Source organism: Durio zibethinus, chromosome 8, assembly GCF_047325235.1.
Source record: "Durio zibethinus cultivar Kanyao isolate XHJ-2024 chromosome 8, ASM4732523v1, whole genome shotgun sequence".
NCBI classification, from domain to species: Eukaryota; Viridiplantae; Streptophyta; class Magnoliopsida; order Malvales; family Malvaceae; genus Durio; species Durio zibethinus.
This window is the reverse complement of record NC_143169.1, coordinates 24,824,360-24,844,506: the sequence shown is the minus strand read 5'-3', so window position 1 is coordinate 24,844,506 and position 20,147 is coordinate 24,824,360. Positions and strand designations below refer to the sequence as shown.

Genomic DNA, 20,147 nt, shown 5'->3' with positions numbered 1-20,147 from the left:
GCTTTTTCACACATGTCAATTGTGAAAATCAGGTTCAATCATTCAGACAAGTTTAATATCATGTATTAAATCTATCCAAACTGTTAAAACAGAACAACAACAACAACAAATTTATATTTTTTCCTTTTAACAGCATAAAAAATTTTAAACAGACATAAATAATAACTTTTTCATACATATCAATTGTAGAAACTAAGTTTAATTATTCAGACAAGTTTAATATTATGTATTAAAACTATCAAAACTGTTAAAATAAAATAATAACTATAAATTTATATTTTTACCTTTTAATGGCATAAAAAGTCTTAAATAAACATAAATTATAACTTTTTTCCACGTATCAACAATAAAAATTAAGTTCAATCATTTAAATAAATTTAATATCATAAACTTACTTTTTTATTTTGCTTTTTTGAAAGCTTTTTGATTCACTCGTATTGGCTATATTTCTGTAGCTTTATAGTACCAATCCCAATCTTTTTTCTTTCCTATCATAAAAAATAATTGCATATCTACTATTCATTCTACCCTGTTTTTCTAAGCTATGCTTTTTAGCTCGCCTATTATTTGAATTTCTTTTGTCGCTTTCTTAAGGAGTTAATGCATTTGATTATAATGGTAGTTAATACACATTTTAGTGTTTTCTATTTTGAGGTCAGAGGGTAGGTTATGCTATCTTAAGCTGTTTCTAACTTAAAATGAAATTGAACTAGAATGAACGGTACCTGAAATGAGAGAGGAGGAAACAATCTAATAGAGAATCTGCTAGAAGGTCAAGGTTGAGGAAGCAGGTACAAACAAACACATCTTGTTTCTAGTATGCTTAAAACTTATAGTTCTTTCTATGAGCCTTTTTAGATTTTACCACATATGAAGCATAACAATGAATGATCCGAAGCTAATGCTATATATTCTTTTGTAGGCTGAGATAGAAGAACTTGCCCGGACAGTTGAATACTTGATTGTAGAGAATGCAACACTCCGATATGAAATAAATCAACTAACTAAAAAATCAGAGAAACTAAGGCTAGAAAATGCTACATTAGTGGTAGGCACTTTTAGCCTTTTATTTTTTTTAGTTTATTTTCCTCAACTTTTGTCAATTTTGATTTGCCACATGCCTAATTCCTAACTCCATGCTTCTTGTACTGACTTGTGAAGTCTTTTGTAATACAGGAGGGACTAAAAAATGCTCAACTGGGACAAGCACAGGAAATTATTATGAACAAGAAAGAAGAAAAGAGGGTGAAATGTATGAGAAAAAGTCAAACTCCGGTGCCAAGCTGCATTATATCGAGCTAAAAAATTTTTCCGATTCAATGCTAAAAAATTTCAAAACTGCATTATATTGAGCATTCATTGAGAGGAGAACTTAAATTCTAAATAGAGAAATGCAAAATTCAGCCTCGGCACAACAGAACAATTCAAAAGCAGTAACAATTATAACCTGAATTCAAACCACAAAAATAACAAAAAAAAGCAAGCAGAAGAAGAGTAGTAGAGTACCTGTGTTTGATTTCAGCCCCCACTGGAACAGCTCGAAACTTTTCCACTGTAGATGCTGTGGAAGCTCGAAACCAAATGGGTTTCATTTAAAAAGAAAAGGAAAGTAAAATAAAACAAAAGGATCGATCTGGGCAAAATGGAGGAAAAAGGAAAGAAAAATGAAAGTGGCAATTTCAATGAAAAAGTAAAGTAAAACAATCTGGGTAGTCAGGGGGGAATAGAGGGAAAATGAAAGAGAAAGCAGCTCAATTGATTTGTTGAAATCAGAGAAAATTTAGGGGTGTTTCTAATAATAAACGCCACTAAATTGCGTTTAATAGGCGTTGCATGTAGTTTTTTTAGAAGAATTTTGTCAATTTATTTAATTTTTATAATTTCAATTGTGGCATTTTAATCTACAAACACCATTAATCTTTACTATTTACAATATTTTGATTTAGAAACGCCACTAACTCTAATTAATAGTGGTGTTTTCTGTTACAAACATCACTATATAAATATTTAGTGACATTTACTTCATAAATACTATTAATTTTGTAAAAACACAAAATTTAACGGTATTTATTAGTGAAACGCCTCCAAAAATTTGCTACTTAATACCCATTTTCTTGTAGTGGTATCCCATTTTTTCAGAGTCTGTGCACTTTCTCAAAAAGGGAGGCCCTTTTCCCTTCACTTTTTTCTTTTAATAACTCTTCAAAGTTAAAACTTCAAAGTCTAATCCCATATATAGAAGCCTTTTCAACACGTTAGAATTTATGGTCTACGACAGCCAAGCCAAAACCCTTTTCTTCTTTCTGATCCAATTCTCCTAACCATTTGATCAGTCATAATTAGACGAAGGCAATAGTTTTACCACAGAAAGGATGAGCCAATGTGAGGATATTGCTTATGATTTGGTTTTGGTTCTTCTCTCAATCTCTCTTTTCATTCTTGGCCTGGTATCGTCCTGATCGTCATCTGCAGAAAGAAACCATTAAAATCTGATAAAAAACAAGAACTGCCTGTCAAGCTTTGTGCAATTACGTATCAAGTAACTGATATAGGTGCAGCGACGGATGGCTTTAACCATAGAAGAATCATGGTAAAGGCCGTTTAGGTACTGTTTACGCAGCCATATCACCAAGAGGGGAGCTTGTTGCGGCGAGCAATGCTGGTTTCGGGTTTGCTTCAATAATCAAAACACTTCTTTAGCTCAACATCCCCACATAGTCCATTACAGGGTTTTCACAAGCACCGGGTGAGAGAATCGTTGTAATGGAGTTTGTCGGTACGGTGAAATTGGATTTTTATTTGCATGAAAGCTCCGACGCCGCATCATTATTAGATTGGAATAGGCGTCTGAAGGTTACTACCGGGGTGGCTAGAGGGATCGAGTATTTGCATGAAGGAATGACACCAAATAATGTACATGGATGTATTAGGGCATCCACTATATTACTAGAAGTGAAACTTGTTGCTAAGTTATGCGATCACGGGCTTTGGTTCTTGGCATCCAAAGAGAAGAGGGGGCTCAAGGGTTATGTAGATGATGAGTATTGGGTTGATAGAGGAGGCGATGCTTGCAAGGAAAGCGATGTTTATGGTTTTGGGGTGGTTTTGTTGGAGCTTTTGACTGGGATGAGAAGTGGACAAGGGTTGCTTGTTAGATGGGCATTGCCATTGATTAATGTGAGAAACTTCAGTGAACTTTTGGATCCTAGACTTATAATTCCTTATGATATATAAAAGCTAAAAATCTACGTAAAAAAGATGAATTGATTGTGATTATAATTTCGATAAATTCAAATCGAATGAAATAAATTATATTATTTTTGAAAAAAAAATTACTTTTCATAAAAAATGATGTATAACGATTTCACATCTATTTAGTCCATGAGATCTTTATTATCCAAACAGATAATAACCCATTGGTAGATCGGTTAAAGTGGCTTCAGCTTGTGTTGGTAATTACAGAAAGGACAGGCCCCCTATTTCTCAAGTGGCAACCATTTTGACCAATTTGGAAATTGAGGCCTGTCATTAGAGTATTAGCTCCATTTTAACTCTTCCAAAGCAATTTTGTTATGAAGTCTTAAATTGCCAAATTGGAAATATTAGGTTTGTTTTTGACATTGCTAATCAAAAGGTTAAATCAGATTGTACAAACGTGAGGTGTCTACAAAATGGGCTTTAGATACAGTTGGCCGATGAAGAGGAATTTTGTAGGAAACATTGAAATGAAACTATCAAACAGATGGGAGCGGGGGCTTCCCCGGCTTGTCTTGTCGTTGGGCGGTGATTAATTAATTGATCTTTGTTTCCATGTGGAAAATTGGTGATCTTTTTGGTGGTGAAAGGGACCCTTTTCTTTGATTTCTTTCAAACACTACTTTATTCTGTTTACCCCTTTTTGGCTCCATCATTTGACCAATATTCGACTAAAACTTATAGTTGCACAATGTTGTTTATAAATTATATTTTTTCGGACCCCATATTCTCTTGACTAGACTTTTGATTCTCCCTTCCAATTATTCTTGTCCAAAATATCCTATAGTTTCATTAGACTCTGCTTTCCTCGTCTGTTATAGTAGCATTTTATGGCTAAAGTTTTGTTCGAAAATAATAATGTAATTTCCATGTATATACAGCATTCTTTTGTTCATAATTATCTATTAAGTCCAAATTTTCTTACTATTTTAAGTTGAAAATTGTGGCAGAAAGCAGTGGATCTAACCAATAGGATGAAGTGTGGATGCTCATCAAAATATCTATTTCATGATGAAATTATTCATAGTACTATATATATATATATATACTTGAAGAAGAAAAATATATAAATGGTCAGCCTCTGGCCGGGGAAGCTCGAGAAAAAGTCAAGGAAAATTTAGATCCAGAGCAGGCTTAGCCCGAGTAATATGCCTAATAATTAGGGTCCTGGCCCATTTAAATGATGGAAAAGTTTTCTTTTTTTTTTTTTTAATATTTTTAAACAACTATTGGTATTTGAATTTGAAACCTTCTTTAATAAGGGATTCCAATATTGAATTATGGTTCATTGGTAAGTTTTTTTATTACTTGATGTTAAAAGATTTTTTTCTTTTAAAATTAGCAATGAGATATATAGCTTATATTGAAAAAGAAAATATAAGAAGATTTTTTATTATTTAAATGTCAAGAACATGAATAATTTTTAAAAAAATTTTTTTATCATTTATTAATATCCTTTCTAAATCAGCAATGAGATTGAAATTAGCTTCCACATATCCAACTTTCAATTTTTTTTTCAAAGTGACAGTTTTAGGAATAGGAGAAGACATTATAAATGCTAAAATTTGAATTTTAAATCTGTTAGATATCGTATCTTAAGGTTAATTACATAAATTAACTGAATTAAATTTCAAATTTAATTTATTGATTAGAAGCATCACATAACAAGTTACCTTTTGTGACTTATAACATAAAATAAATCCTCATATGTAGAAAGGATTAAATTACTTTCTAGGTAAGTAGCAAATAATACCATAAAAGCTTATTAGGTAAGTAGCAAATTAATTAATATATTCTTGTTAATATAAAATTTTTAGACACAAATTAAAGAGAAAAACTTAAAAGAAGATTTTTAGGTAAAATTCGTGAAGTTTTTTACTAGAAATGATTAAATAAAAACTAAAATAAAAAATCAAAATCGAAATATTAAAAGGTTTCATTACATAAATTAAGTGTGTAAATTTTGAAATATTTTTTTTATAAATTTTGATATATATACTTTTAAATAGATATTTTTAATAAAAATGTTAATAGAATTTTTACCGTTGAATAAATATCAATCAAATTTAAATTATAAACAATATTTTTAATAATTTTTTTTATATATTATTGATTTTCACATTGAATTTTATCAATTTATCAGTTTTGATTTTTTATTAAAGTTTTTATTAAATCATTTTTAAGAAGTAATTTAATAAATTTAACCTAAAAAACTTTATATAAGTTTTATCCCAAATTAAATGCCATTGGCTTAAATAATCATTCATTTTTGCAAGTCAAAGTGTTTCAATGTCTTTTACATACTAGAAAATTCATTCCATTTCAATCAGTCAATTTGTATTATCCCTTGGTATAGTCCACAAGAAACACAGAAAAATACAAGTTGCAATCAATCATATGATTAGTTTCATTTCAAAATTAATTAATTCTTAAAATCATGGTCTAAATCATTCCTTCACCATAATGGAAAATACTAAACACATTCCCAATTCAAAAGAAATATCTCGAACTAATATATTTTCTTCATTATACTTTATCTCATCGTTTTCAATATTAAGACACATTTTTCCTTGAAAAATATAATGTAATGTAGTGATCATACATATCATCATCATTAACCATGATTTTACATTGAATATTTGAGTTTAATTAATGGTATAGTTCATTATGTTTGTCAATCATAACTAACAAAACGGTGCATACAACATGTCAAAATCACTGAAAATATTGGCTAATTAATAGTTTGCGCAACTGAAGGGCTAGAAAAATTGTTTGTGAAAAAGTTTGGAAGTTGCAAAGAGGTGGTTGATTCCCCATTAATTGAAAATAGATGACTTTGAAAGAAATGAGCTTTCACTCTCGGTTTTGAATGGAAAAGCTGTGAATTCTTACTCTTATCCCTAAACTTGGGTTGTGAATTAGAAAAAGATTTATATGAAATTTTAAAGTTTGTAAAATTTTTTATGAGAAATTTATAAATCAAAATCAAAATTAATAAATTGAAAGATCTCATCACATAAATTAAACATGTAAAATTTAAAAAATTTTATATATTTATTGAATGGATATTTTTAATAAAAACATTGACAAAAATTTTACAGTTAAGTAAATATTTATTATATTTAAATTATAAATAATATTTCAATAAATTTTTTTATATCATTGATTTTTACATTAAATTTTATCAATATATCAATTTAAATTTTTATTAAAATTTTTATTTATTTATTTTTAATAAAAAATTTCACAAACTTCGTTTATGAAATTTTTTTGTAAGTTTTATCTTACGAATTAAGCGTGGTAAACAAAATCAATCGTTCACCTGTTTGATTTTAAACTACGTTTCCATTGGATATATAGTTTTTAATTTCTTTAATACTTTCTTAATCTGCCAAACAAACAAAATTATTTTTTTTTTTTGGGTGAACGAAGGTATATGAGAAAAAAAAAAAACAATTTTGAAACAGGAGAAGCACATCTTGACAAAGTCCTAAAAAAACCGTAAGTAAGCCATAAGAAACAGCATAAGCTTAATAAAGAAGTTTATTCTTCTTGTTGCGTGGCTTCTGAGAGAAGCTCTCAAACTGACATAACATGAAAGATGAAAATGACCATTAATGTTATTCATGTCGGCTATGGTATAAGTTAATTACGTACAGCATTGTGATTTTCCAGGCACGTACGTACTTTTGCACTCCCCTACGATTGTTCACCTCTCACCCGTTTGATCAAAAACTACACCATCAGATCATCTTTGGTGATCAATATGACGTTTAAGAGAGAAAAACGTAGTTTCAGAATCGTGCAGGCTACTGATATATGATTTCATTATCCAAAATTTTCTTTCGTAACTGCTCATTGGGGTTTACTAATTTTTTCTGATGTATAATGTTTTAAATTTATTCAAGAGCTTTCTTTGAAAAATTTTTTCTCTTATTTATTACGTAATAATTGCAAAACTAAAAGACAGTGCATATACATATTACTGTCACCAACTTGAAAAATGGTGCAGTTCATATGTTACACGAAAAATATACTAAGAATGCTACATTACATTAATCTCTTATAATTATGGCTATAGGAGGAATTGTCAAAACCATAAATAACGAAACACTTTAATTAGTTGTAAACTTAATTTCAAAGTGAAAGAATTAAATTTTAATCATTAAAATTAAATGTTTAATATTCAAAGAGAAAATCACATCATTATTGATGATCAATATTGATAGTTGAATCGTATTTTTCATGTTACATTAATATTGTATATTTCGCAATGTATATTTTTCATAGCTTTAAGAATACTCCAGATTTGACAATGGAGCTAAAAGCTTTTTTTTTTTTTTTTCCAAATCCCCATCTCTGTCTTAAGAGGTAAAACGTCCTGGAAAGAATACCTGCTTGCCTCCTCGCCACTCAGCTCTTTTTTTTTTTTTTGTGGTTTTATTTTTAATTGTCAGTTATTTTAGTTAAACAAGTGTAAATCCTTCTAATGTTTAGACCAAGCCGAAAAGCAAGGTCTAACGACTGCATTTGTTCTGTCATACATATCGTATATACAATGGCATAACCAAATTGACTTGACGTCCAAGTAACATGCATCATAAGTTTTTTTATTATGATTCTGAAAAAATAATTAAAATGAATAAATCCCATTCTTTCCTTTCTTTTATACCCTTCTTTTAACCTTCTCTCCCTCTCTTTTTTCTTTGTTTACCAAGAAGGAGGAGTATATAGCACACAGCAGCTGCTATCCTGTACCCTCTACCATTAGCAGAAAGTTTGAAGGAAAAAAAGAAGAATAAAAAAGCGTGGAAGATTTAAATTCCTTTGCCAAACATCAAGCAAAGAAAAAGTGGGTAACTGAAAACGTGCTCTAATTTTATTTTAAGACAAGCTTTGCTTTTGTTTTGGTTTTGTTTTATGTGTCAATCTTGCTAGAATTTCGTGTGCGTGTTCGAGAAGTAGGGGAAGAAGATAGAATCAGAAGTCAGCTATGTGATGGGAATAAGATCAACAGAACCAGAGAGATGACATGGTGCAACAACCCTAGCGATGATAGAGCTCTACAGTTAGTTACAGCAGCAGTCACTAAAGAACCCTCCGTCTGCGTCGTAGCCCCCACCACCGTAGCCGTTGCCGACTCCAAAATCCATGATATCCCAACCATTATTTGCCCTTCATGTGGCCATAACATACCCTACCAAGATCAGGTAAACATTTTAATCATATAATTTACTCTCTAGTTTTTTTTTGTTGGTTATATATATGTAATATTCCACACTAGTTTGATACACTAAAATTTCCGTGGGGTTAGGCCGGAATTCATGATTTGCCGGGGTTACCAGCAGGAGTGAAGTTTGATCCAACTGACCAAGAAATTTTAGAGCATTTAGAGGCAAAGGTAATATCTGATTTGCGCAAGCTTCATCCGTTGATTGACGAGTTTATTCCAACCCTGGAAGTAGAAAATGGGATTTGCTATGCTCATCCAGAGAGGCTGCCAGGTACTTCGATGCTTTAATGTTACAACTATGCTTGTCAATTTACTAGCTTTCTGAACTTAGGGGTTTTCTTCGACTGCTTTTCTCTTCAGATACATTAGTTTTTCATTACTTTATTTTTAGGGCTATAACAATGATCTGTGTTTTTTGGTTTGGGCACTATCAATGATCTATGTTGGTAGATGAATTTGAGATGAAAACGTAAAAACTTACCGCATTTTTCAGAATCCAGTTAAGTATATTGTAAGAAAAGTATCTAAGTTGGCTAATACTAACTGCCGAGGATATTGCTGGTGTGTAGTGTTTCTTGGGTGGCCTAATCATGTGAGATCCTTTGGTTCTACTCAAAGCCACATATTTTCTGAGAGACATGTGAATTAGTCTAGCTTAACTCCAGGATATAGGCATTGCCCTTCATCATTCCATGATCTTAGTAATGTTTTCTAGTTTGAAAGTTGTGTTAATACCGAACCTCATGACTGGTGAATAGTCAAAGTTAGGATGACCTGATATAGGTTTTCTAGCCATTGCTTTAAGTGGCCTAACAGCTTGTCTAAAAGGCAATGAGTGGTCAGTAATCAAATCAAGTATATCTTATTTCCATTCTGATTGAATTAAGCTATGCACTCTAATTAGTTTCATGCATAAAACCAAATCCTTTGATCTGTTCACAATTTAATGGTGCAGGAGTGAGCAAAGATGGCCTAATCCGACACTTCTTTCATCGACCCTCCAAGGCATACACAACCGGGACTAGGAAGAGAAGAAAAGTTCACACGGATGACGATGGAAGCGAAACAAGGTGGCACAAAACAGGCAAGACCAGAGCAGTGTTTGCTGGTGGGGCTGTAAAGGGTTTCAAAAAGATTTTAGTACTCTACACCAACTATGGCAGGCAAAGGAAGCCAGAGAAGACAAACTGGGTGATGCATCAGTATCACCTTGGCAACAATGAAGAAGAGAAAGATGGAGAGTTAGTGATTTCAAAAGTTTTTTACCAAACTCAACCTAGACAATGCGGTCCAAGTAGTGTTAAGGACAAACTTGATAGAAAGCTGAAAAACCGAAGCCGGCATGAAAGTCCTATGGCAAAGAGTACTAGCACCCCGGCTCTTGTTGACTATTACAATCCACCTTTTATTTCATATGATCATGGGAACCATCATAATAGAGAAAGCCCACCTCAGCTAATTCCAAATTTGGTTGTTCAAGGTGATGGATCCACGTTTATCCGATTAACCTCTGATACAAGCAAAGGAGACTTGACAGAAAATAGCAATGGAAAGATCAGCATTTGGTAGAGCAGCTACGTCAAAGACTTATTTGGTTGGTGTTGTTGCTGTTGCTCTGTAATAGTCATATAAATTATCAGATTGTGATATTCCTGAGGAAAAGAGGGACTGAAAGAAAAAGGTGAATGTCTTCTTTTGTTACCATTAAAAGAGTCGGATGCTTTGGAAGATTTGCCCATGAACACGCTCTTGAGCAAAGGACTAGACAAGGCAGCTGGTGCCCTATTTTTATACCCATTTGCTTAATATTTATATACATATATATATATATATATTTGACCATATTTTATCAATTTATAGGGTTTGATGGCACTTATAGCAGGACTGTACAAAGATGACTCATATAAACTTCAACTGGTAGTCCTACAGGTTTAATTTGTTATATCATTTGCCATTTATTATGTTTCAAAATCCCTCATGATTGAAAAAAGACAATTGTTATCAATTCTATCATGGTTTTTTTTTTTTTTTTGGTGTGATTGTAAATCTGAATTATTCAAATAGGATTTATTCTCATCCCTTTTCTGCATATTTGAATATTTGAAGAATACTTGTATCGTACTTGTGTGAATTCTTTTGGTGATCCAAATGAATTACTAGCTGATCAAAGGGATAATCTCAAAGAAAGACATACATACGCGAACATGTCATGTAATTGTGTGAATATGATAGTTCCCTTACCCTAGAAGGTGCTAGAAGAATGGCGTAATAATGACCAACTTGCTTGCATCTCAATATCTATATATTTCAAGTACTGGAGATCACTTGAGGATTGGAGATTAAAAATGTCGAAAAAGTCAGGCTTTAGCTGCCATTATTTTATTGATAACGCGTTTTCAACTACGAATGGAAAAACATTCAGCAAACTTGTCACGAAAGGAAGGTTGGAATTTTAGTCAAAATTCCTAGTCAAAAACAAAAGAAAAAATATAATATTTTGGCCATTAGAGAAACCATTATGCTAACCCTCTTCGAATCAAGCACATTTTTTTTTTAAAGAAATGTGAAATTAAGTGTTGATCCTTCCTATCATTTGTAGTTTTATTTTTCTAAAAAATAAAAAATAAAAATTTGCAGTGAGGATGATTATACAGAACAAAAAACTTAATCCCAATAAATAACACCCTTTACAAAGGAGGAGATTAAGGGGATTTAAAATCACGAAACTCCATTTCCTTGCGATGGAAGAAAATGCACAGCAGGAAGGTAAATACCTATGGCGGTTCTCTTGAAGAGGCCAAAGAAAAAAACTACAAAGAGTTTAACATCAATCATCTGTCAAAGGAGACTTTTCTTAGCGGTCCTCGAGAAAGAATCATAAAAAATTTGCATCAGCTACAAACAATTCAATAACTATCTACTTTTATAAGATGTTGAATATTTTTAGCCAATAAACAAAACTCAATGTTCCCAGAACAAAAAGGACATGCAGGAATTCTCTTTTTGAAAAATCAAATTAGAAGAAAAATAGTAACGTATGTTCTTGTCTTGCAGACAAAGCAATACCAAATCTTTCTTATTTCAGGATTTAAGAGATGAAAAATACAATAAAAATTGAATATTCCTTCAAATAGGGTTCGGAATTTGGATACAATCTGAGCTGCAAAAATCACACCGTTGAATAATTCAGGCAATCAAATTCACATATACATATGCATATATATAAGACAGACAAACCTTCTCCCAAAAGTATTTAAGTCATTTTTAATCAACGTTGCTGGACTCTAGGGATATTCCAAACTTTGGACTAACAGAATTTCTAGGATTTAAAACTTCACCTAGGCTCATAAACTCATAACTCTATCAAGTAAAAATAGATTAAATGCCCCTCTATATACAAGTCATAAGTAAACTGAAAAATCTGTTAAGATTTCTGCAGAACACATTTTTCATACAGTGCGAGGATTTCTTTCTTATTTGCATTCCTCAGCGCAAGCAGCTCGCCACCAAAATTATGCTTCGTGAGTTCCTGCTTAAGTTTTTGCACTGTGAACTTGGTATAATCCTCCTGATTGTGTTGAAGATTCTGGTTGTAATCATCACCTTTGAATACTGACCTGCCATCTTCTGATTGTGAATACCTGAGGGGGCTAGTCGTGCTCCTGGGCTTCTTATTTGCTCTCAAAATTCTGTCACTTGTGTCCATATCTTGAACAGATCCCACCCCCATTTCACAATCATCTGCCCTCAATCGCTTTCCATGGGAAGCAGTTTTCAGCTTACTGTCTAATGCTGTTTCATTTAGACGAACAGAAGTCAACTCTTGCTGGAGCGAATCAAGTTTTGCCTGTGCAGCCTGTAGCTGAAGAGAGAGGGCTTCAGCCCTGTCATTTGCATCTGCATGTGCTGCACGTTCAGAGTCTAAAAGATCTTCAAGCGCTTTAACTGTACTAGCCCTCTGCTCATTATTTGTTTTTAATAATGACTCTATCTCTCTCTGCCTCTCTTCAACTCTAGCCTCTAACAATGCAACTTTAGAAACCGCATCCAGCTCTGACATACGTACTCTATGTAGTTCATCCTCCAAGTCTGTTTTCTGTCTCACTAAGTTCTCAATTTGCCTCTCGGCCCTCTCAATCTGAGCCAATCTTTCCATTGCCATCCTCTGTATCTCACTTTTCTCCTTTTGAGCAGCTACTGATTCTGCCCGAGCTTTATCGGCCAATTCTGTTGCCTTCTTTGCTTCTTTCTCAGCTACTCTACACCTTTCTTCAACTTCTGCAAACCTCCTGAACTCGGATGAATACTTCTCCTCCAAATGGATCTTCTCTTGCTCCAATATCTTTGCTTCTCTCTCAAATGACATGGCCTCGGTATTAGCATTTTCTAGCTTATCAGCTAATTCCCTGATTTCAACCTTTAGCGATGATATCTCTGCATCATAACTCCTATTTTTTGACTCAGCAGCCTGCAAAGCATTTCCCATTTTTAAATACTGCAATCTTTGCAAATGCACTTAATCAATAAAGAATGTAAACCTACTAATCCAGTCAGGGTTACGATCAAATGCAGTGGTTGAGTGAATTATCATTGTAATCATAGTTAACAATTCTTTAAGTGATCATATTCCAAAGCATTACATGGAGTATGCATAGATACACATGCATAATTATATATCTACATATATAATACACTAACCTTCAACTCTAACTTTAGAGTCATCAAGCACTGCTCAGCTTGCTCAATCTTTGCTGACTTGTCCTTTATTTCAACTTCCTGCAATGTTTATCAGCAGATAAAAATCACATTCGTCCTGCATCTTACATCTGCATGATACATGATTGTGAGAACAAGAATGTGTGTGTAAATGTGAGGTGAGCAAGAGGGTACCTTCTCTGCCAATGTATGTGAAAACTCTTCCCTCAGAGTATCTTCCCTAAGTTGAGTTTCCTTGCTTGTTCGGTCTTGCACGATTGCTGCCTTCTCCAAAGCAGCTTTTGCCTCTCTAATGGCAAAGTCATACTTTCTTTTCCACTCCTCTGCCTCCTCTTGAGCAGACTCAGCTTGCTCCCTCGCAGCAGCCAGCCTTGCTTCAGCAGCAGTGCTACGGGACTTGAGCACTTCAATTTCTGAGGTGGCTTGATCTTCTTTGGCTCTATGCTTCGATAACATCTGATCATAATTTCTTCTCCAGTCTAATGTTTCTTGCTTGGCAGCATCCAGTGCTTTCATTAAACTAGAACATCTCTCCTTCAGTGAACTGTTATCACCTTGCAAATTATTCATACGACTTGAATACTCATCGGCAAGCTTCTTCTTGTCATTGATAGCATCATCATAACGCTTCACATATTCAGATTTATATTTCTCACTATCTTCCAGTTGCTTTTTAAGTAACTTCATTTTATCGTCAATTGAACGGCATTTCAATATAAGGGAACTCCTCTCAGATCCAATCTGATCTATAACTCTCTTCATGAAATCCAGTAATGGCCCCTCCATACTGACAGTTTAATAGGATAGACAATGAAAGTTAATATCCAAACTAAAGACTTAAGCCCAGCGCAGTTGGTACAACCCTCTTCAAGAAAAAATAAAAATATTGATGCAAACCTCTGTTGTAAAAAAACAGCCAGTTTCTGCCATTTTCCAGGGCCATGGCATGAGGCTTCATACTCGGATAAAAGTGCATCAAGAACCTGCATATATAACATTCTAATAAAACCCAGTAAAAGGCATTCTATGGAAAATACCATTACCACATAATATCTCTATAACTTGTCTTCATAGATATTAAAAACAAAAAAAAAGTAACTTTCCATAGGGTCAACACGAAGGTAATTAACTATGACTGAGAAGGACAGTAAAAAATAGACAACTCCACTCAAGTTGGTTGATTAAATAGCCTTCATCCTTATAATTTTAGTGATGTAAAATCTAAATTTGGAATATCATCTCAAAACAGCAGTTAATGAAGAGCAAAAAAGTTCTGGAATTAGATTGAAGTCCTTAATATGATGGATAAGGGCAACTAGACAATAATTACCTACCTTCACAATATTATCTATGCCTGCATCAGAAGCATGGCATGCTGCTCTCAACCTCTTTCCCATGCTATGTATGGCATTTGAACATTGCAAATCTGCTTCCATAAACGCATTCTTTTTATAGTCCTGCATAAATGACCAATCCTGTAATTCAAGGCTTACCATGCATTTTGATAACATAGAAAAAACCACTTAACCTATAGATGTAGCCTTTGAGTAACTGCATACCTCAAAAGCCCTTCTGAAGAATTTCTGTAGAAGCTCCTCATATTTTTTCCTCATTGAACCAACCCCTACAGCACTAGCATTATAGACAGCCAGTGATCTTTGAACTGCTTCTTCATGAGCCTCTCTCAATGACACCTAGGACCAGCAAGATTAGAAATGATAAAAATTTATCTCAACAACCGCACAGCAATTAGGATAAAAGCATCTCTTACTTCCTCCGGTGGCTTTGAGCGGTCGAAAGTTGACATATAAATCTCCGCAGCAGAATCATATGCCCTTTGACACTCAGCTTCTTCAACACTCTGAACGAAAATAACACCAATATGAAAAATGAGGAAATTCTTAATTTTTTTTATGCTGTGTAGTCTTTTTAACTTTTTTCAGCATCTTTTTTTTATATATATATTTTTTATTCCATTAAATGATATTCCAGGTAGTATTTCTCGACAACAGTAACTGACCTGCCATGAGGAAGATATTGTGGGCACTGCACCATTATTCAACGCATCCAGGTAAGATTCAGTGATACCAATAAGAACAGGACCCGTCATTAAAGTAGCCCCAACCTGCTTTGGCCTTGTTCTCTCAAAAACAAACTTTGTCAATGCATCAAGCCCAGCTCGAAATTCAGGTCTCAGTTTGTCAAGCTACATATGAGAACTAAGGTTTTAGTAAATAAATGATGCATTCAAAGCAGAAAAGGCACAATCAAGACTGAGAGTGCAAGAAAGAGAGATGGAAGGGCAAAAAAAGGATGACAGAGAAAAGTTAGATACCAACCAAAATTTGATCAAGCCTTTGGAGATCATTTTCATTGTTCAAAGGCCTCACAAGGGGAAAGCATTCTCTATCAGGAAATAGAGCTCGAATGGAGTCTCGGATCTATCAATAATTAACCATGCATAATTAGTACCTCTAACACACAGAAGAAAACATCAAATACTTTAGTTCTTCACATCCTTTACAATAAACATTGGAGAAATGAATCTCTAATCTTTGAAGAGAGGAATACTATTAGGAAAATACTAAGGACAGTCCTCTTATTAGAATCTATGGTATATCTAACTTCAGCCAATAAAAATTATTCAAAGAGCATCAAAATTTACAATATTAATCATTAAGACACTTTCTTTTCATCATACCTCCACAGTATTGGTATTGCTTTCTTTTTCTTCCCCAATTAAAATCCATGTTAAGAATTACCTCATTTTTAGCAGCAATATCTTTCCCACTACCTTGAACTGGCCGTAAAGCAAGCTCAAGGTATTCACGGGGAGTGATTTTCCTATTATCCTCCACCAAATCCAGATAAAAATCCTGCAATTAAGAATGGCTATTTTATAAAAGAGAACTAGAAAAAGTACATTTTATAACTGATAGAAAGCTTATGACATCCATGTTCAAGAAAAAAAATGTAATAATCAATAATAAGACAAGTGTGTTCTGTGTCTGTGTGTAATTAAATATTACCCTAAGAAGCCAAACAAAGATTGGGGAGAACTGCCCAAGTTCAGAAGCTGTGGTTGTTCTTCCTCCAGCTTTGACTCGGATATGTTTTGTCATTTGAGTGACAAGAGAGAGACGATCCAGGGCAGTTTCATCTATGCCTCCCATCTAAATATCAGAAATATACAGTCAAAACTTGGGGAGAATGGTGGAAAACCTTATTGACAACCCACTCAAAGGATAATGTCCCATTAAAAGAAGGGAAAAAAAATAATTACCCACCTGGTTGTAGATGAACATACTAGATAAGAGGACAGCTAAGGAAAATATCTGAGTGCTGTATGTTCCCTGTCAAGTTTGCAAGACAAAAGCATAAGCAACTCAACCAATCAAAATAACCAAACTGAAACATAACCAAAAGCTTCCCATAAAAAAAGCAGGTGAAATCTAACCGTTTGATCATAGGCATCTATTCCTTCAGTATCTAATAGCAAAAGATTGTACTCAGTTCCATCAAGAGCAGTTCTCTTTAACGGTGCACTCCACAACCAAAGCCCTTTGGTACATGGTCGATGCGTTGATGCTACTTGAAATCCACTACTCCTTCCAAGAAGCTACAACAAAAAAATGAAAGCATAGCCACCACTCATAGGTAAAAGAGACTATATACATCAAAATGGTGATATAAAGCTGATCTCCATACAAGCTTAAATAGGGGAAAATCATACACAAGCATGTAATATTTAACTGTGATGCCAAAGATAACTCACCAATTGATGCTTTCAAAGATTGAGAATAAAAGGAGACATAAAAAGTTAATCCAGCTCAAATCTTGAAGAGTATAAACTTTATCTGGTCAGATTCAGTTCATAAGAATAAGTTTTATAATAACGTTGCATATAGTGAATATGTTCATGTTAATCACTTATATAATTTTCTCTATACTCATACTGGCTTATAAGTCATAAACTCAAAACTATAATTACCTCTATCGATGTTCTTTTGTCTAGCAAGCATACATTACCCAACCTCATTAGTTAAGCTCCACTCAAATGCACTTATATGAACTTAAATTGATGTTGACATTTTCCTTTTACAGGTATAACAAATGAAGGCTTCTAAAAATAGAAAATTCATACCAAAAGGGCCTCCAATCAATCACAATTTCAACACTTGATCTCTCTAAAACACTAAAATTAAAAAATTTTCTACTCCTAAAGTCACAAATCCTAGACTTTATTATTTCACCTAGCAAAACACCAAAAGAACATAAATTTACTCCAATTTACCTTCAAAACAAGTAAAACAAAAAAAGAGATGAAATTACCTGATTTAAAATGAAGCTCTTGCCCTGACGAGCCCGGCCACAGACCGAAACGACTCCAATTGGTTCCTTAACAAGCTGCAAAGCCGCGACGGCTTCCGGATCCATCCGGAACTTCCCTTTCTCATCGCAGTACAACAACCGAATCGGTCTCGCGGGACCGGTCACCGGAGATGCCGACGCCGACGAAGGAGACGCCGAATGACCTAACGATTGCGCTGACACATCATCGGCGGAGCCTTTTCCTCTACCCAAAAATTTCATCATCTTTGCTCAGATCCTCCGTGGTTCAGTTGATTTTCTCTCTAATTTTCTTCGCTTTGTTACTTTAATTATCAATTTTAGAAAAAAAATCGAGCCTTTGATTTTACAATGCTTTATTGGTTTTTCCACTCCACTGAAAAAGAGGTTCAAAATTGTGGGGGGGAAAAAGGAATCGAAGCGAAAGGGACCTTTGGGCTTTATTATAGGATACGGAGAATAGAGATGTAAAATTCCGCTGATACACTTGATTCTTTTGGTTATCGTCGGTGTAGAGGAAGGGTGTTTTGGTCCTTTTGTGACGATTTAGTCTCATAGCCTGAACGACAGCGTGGTAATAAAGCTACTTTATGGACTTTCTTTTTTGTTTTTTTAGGACTTTATTCTTTTTATTTATTATTAGGGTTATCAGCGGAATTTTCTTTCTCACTTTATCTCTTTAATTTGCATAATGAATCAAAATTTAATATTTAATTGAAGGAAAATAAATAAAAAAGACATTCCAATAGTTACTTTTTGTCTCAATTAAATTGTCACAAACAACTTCTTTTCATCTAAATTTTTTAACTTTTGATTGTTATTATTTTAAATATTTTAATCAATTAAATTTTACAAAATATATATATATTCAAATTAAAGTTTAAAAAAATATAAAAAATAAGAAATTAAATTTTATAATTTAAATATAGAAAGTGAAAATATGATAATTCAATTGGGATAGAGAGAATAATATTTAATTATTTGATAAGTTTAGTTGTAATTATTTAGTTTGAGAGCAAACGTGGGAGCCATGTTAAGTTGTCATTTGAAAGTTTAAGTAACAAAATCTCACTTAGCTTATGGTTCTCTCTTTCATTATTCTTTTTCTTTTGTTACTACTAATAAATATCTTTGATTCTTTTTCTTGTAGCAAAACAAATCAAACATAATTACTATTGTTAGTATAACAACATAAATAATTTTTTTACTTTGTTTAATATTGTAGACACCACAATCTGTTTAGAGTTTTGATTGTTTTTTATAGAAATAAATAATAAAAAAATTGAGTTTGTATAAAAACTGTCTATTTGAGTTTAAGTTGAACTTAAAAGCTGGAATTGAAAGAAAATCAAAATTTCTTTCTAGTTTAGGATTCTCAAACTTTAAATCCTATAAATATAAACCTACATGAAGGAGCATAAAACACAGAGAGAGATCGAAGTAAAATATATAAGAGAAAGTAGTACCAGGTTTTGTTTTTGGCAAAAAAAATACATTTGGGTTCTCGAGTTAGGAATGTTTGATTTGGGATTGAGAGAGAGATCTAGTGTTAAATTTATTTCTAGAAAAATCTAAAAAAATTTTAAATTCTAGTGAAACTTTTCAATTTTCAATGAAGATTTCGACGAAGTTTGAAGTTTTCGATGAAAAAATCCATATTCTTGCGATATTTCAGTGAGTTTTGCAAAATTCGACAACTTTCAGATACAGGTTTTCAGAATCTGGTGAAGACTTTAACTTATGTTATTGGGTTCTAGAGAGAGAGAGAAAAGAGAAAAAGAGAGAGAAAAAAAATTTAAAGAAAAAAAATTATTCTTTTATATCGTCTCAAAACGATGTTGTTTTTGCCTTAAGTAATTCCAGGATCCATGCATTTTATCACCTGGGGACCCAACTTGTAGCATCGATGTACCTTCGACCCGCATCCCTATCATTGGCTCGAGCCTAGCCAAGTTGTCCCAACCGCTTCCTCCCTGCAGTCGAACCAAGCCTATTAGTTGTCTACCTAAGCCATTCCTATTTTTAGTGTATTTATTTATATATTTATTTATTTATTTAGCTATTTTATTTGTTTTTTGGTATTTTACATGATTAAATTATATGAAGAATTGAAAAAATATAAAACAAAATAAAGTTTTTTTTAAATGAATACTAATTATCTAATGATGAAATTTTTAGAAATTACAAAAGGTTCATTTTTATAAAATTTCTAAGTGAGAAATTTTTTTAGATTTGTCCCAAATGATGAAATAATTTAGATAAAGTTTTAATAATAATAATTAATATTTATTTTCAATCTAAAAAATAAAAATAAGAAAACACTAAATTTAATAAAAATTTTGAAATTAAATACTAATTACCCAATAATGAGATTCTTAAAAATTTTAAATGGTATATTTTTTAAGAAATCTATATGTGAGAAATTTCTCTAAATTTATCCCAAATTATGGAATAATTTAGATGAAATTTCAATAAAAGTAATTATATTTTTTTCAAATAAAAATATTAACAATATAACTTAAAATTTTTGGTTGAAAATATTTAATAATTATCTAAGAATGAGAATCTTCAAAATTTCAAATGATAAATTTCT

At 32.7% G+C, this 20,147-nt stretch overlaps 2 protein-coding genes and 1 pseudogene across 7 annotated transcripts; 2 read left to right on the top strand and 1 right to left on the bottom strand.

Moving 5' to 3' along the window:
• Nucleotides 1-1,986: 1,986 nt before the first annotated feature.
• On the top strand, nucleotides 1,987-3,532 carry LOC111278482 (proline-rich receptor-like protein kinase PERK3; annotated as a pseudogene).
• Nucleotides 3,533-7,900: 4,368 nt separating this feature from the next.
• LOC111278164 (NAC domain-containing protein 73-like) lies at nucleotides 7,901-10,513 on the top strand. 4 transcript variants are annotated; one of them, XM_089764925.1, is made up of 4 exons: nucleotides 7,901-8,107; nucleotides 8,221-8,465; nucleotides 8,570-8,759; nucleotides 9,444-10,513. In XM_089764925.1, the coding sequence occupies exons 2-4, from the start codon at nucleotides 8,283-8,285 to the stop codon at nucleotides 10,055-10,057; spliced, it is 987 nt and encodes a 328-aa protein (XP_089621051.1). In that variant the 5' UTR covers nucleotides 7,901-8,107; nucleotides 8,221-8,282; the 3' UTR covers nucleotides 10,058-10,513. The 4 variants fall into 4 exon arrangements, with proteins under 4 accessions (XP_089621051.1, XP_022720442.1, XP_022720441.1 ...); XM_022864707.2 differs by having other exon boundaries at nucleotides 8,218-8,465; XM_022864706.2 differs by having other exon boundaries at nucleotides 8,194-8,465.
• Nucleotides 10,514-11,644: 1,131 nt separating this feature from the next.
• On the bottom strand, nucleotides 11,645-18,110 carry LOC111278163 (uncharacterized). 3 transcript variants are annotated; one of them, XM_022864702.2, is made up of 14 exons: nucleotides 17,537-18,110; nucleotides 16,662-16,823; nucleotides 16,492-16,557; nucleotides 16,234-16,377; nucleotides 15,967-16,080; nucleotides 15,544-15,645; nucleotides 15,225-15,410; nucleotides 14,976-15,065; nucleotides 14,764-14,898; nucleotides 14,539-14,661; nucleotides 14,102-14,187; nucleotides 13,379-13,991; nucleotides 13,187-13,264; nucleotides 11,645-12,956 (listed from the first exon to the last, which is right to left on the bottom strand). In XM_022864702.2, the coding sequence occupies exons 1-14, from the start codon at nucleotides 17,798-17,800 to the stop codon at nucleotides 11,913-11,915; spliced, it is 3,207 nt and encodes a 1,068-aa protein (XP_022720437.2). In that variant the 5' UTR covers nucleotides 17,801-18,110; the 3' UTR covers nucleotides 11,645-11,912. The 3 variants fall into 3 exon arrangements, with proteins under 3 accessions (XP_022720437.2, XP_022720438.2, XP_022720440.2); XM_022864703.2 differs by lacking the exon at nucleotides 16,234-16,377 and having other exon boundaries at nucleotides 17,537-18,042; XM_022864705.2 differs by lacking the exons at nucleotides 15,544-15,645; nucleotides 15,967-16,080; nucleotides 16,234-16,377 and having other exon boundaries at nucleotides 17,537-18,057.
• Nucleotides 18,111-20,147: the final 2,037 nt, after the last annotated feature.

Bases quoted from the DNA above. Each gene is read 5' to 3' on its own strand.
- LOC111278164 (XM_089764925.1), top strand. From the start codon at position 8,283: ATGACATGGTGCAACAACCCTAGCGATGATAGAGCTCTACAGTTAGTT. The intron at 8,466-8,569 runs GTAAACATTTTA...CCGTGGGGTTAG, and splicing joins ACATACCCTACCAAGATCAG to GCCGGAATTCATGATTTGCC. The intron at 8,760-9,443 runs GTACTTCGATGC...TTAATGGTGCAG, and splicing joins TCATCCAGAGAGGCTGCCAG to GAGTGAGCAAAGATGGCCTA.
- LOC111278163 (XM_022864702.2), bottom strand. From the start codon at position 17,800: ATGATGAAATTTTTGGGTAGAGGAAAAGGCTCCGCCGATGATGTGTCA. The intron at 15,646-15,966 runs GTAATTCTTAAC...AATTATTGATAG, and splicing joins ATATTGCTGCTAAAAATGAG to ATCCGAGACTCCATTCGAGC. The intron at 13,992-14,101 runs GTTTGCATCAAT...TTAAACTGTCAG, and splicing joins GCTGTTTTTTTACAACAGAG to TATGGAGGGGCCATTACTGG.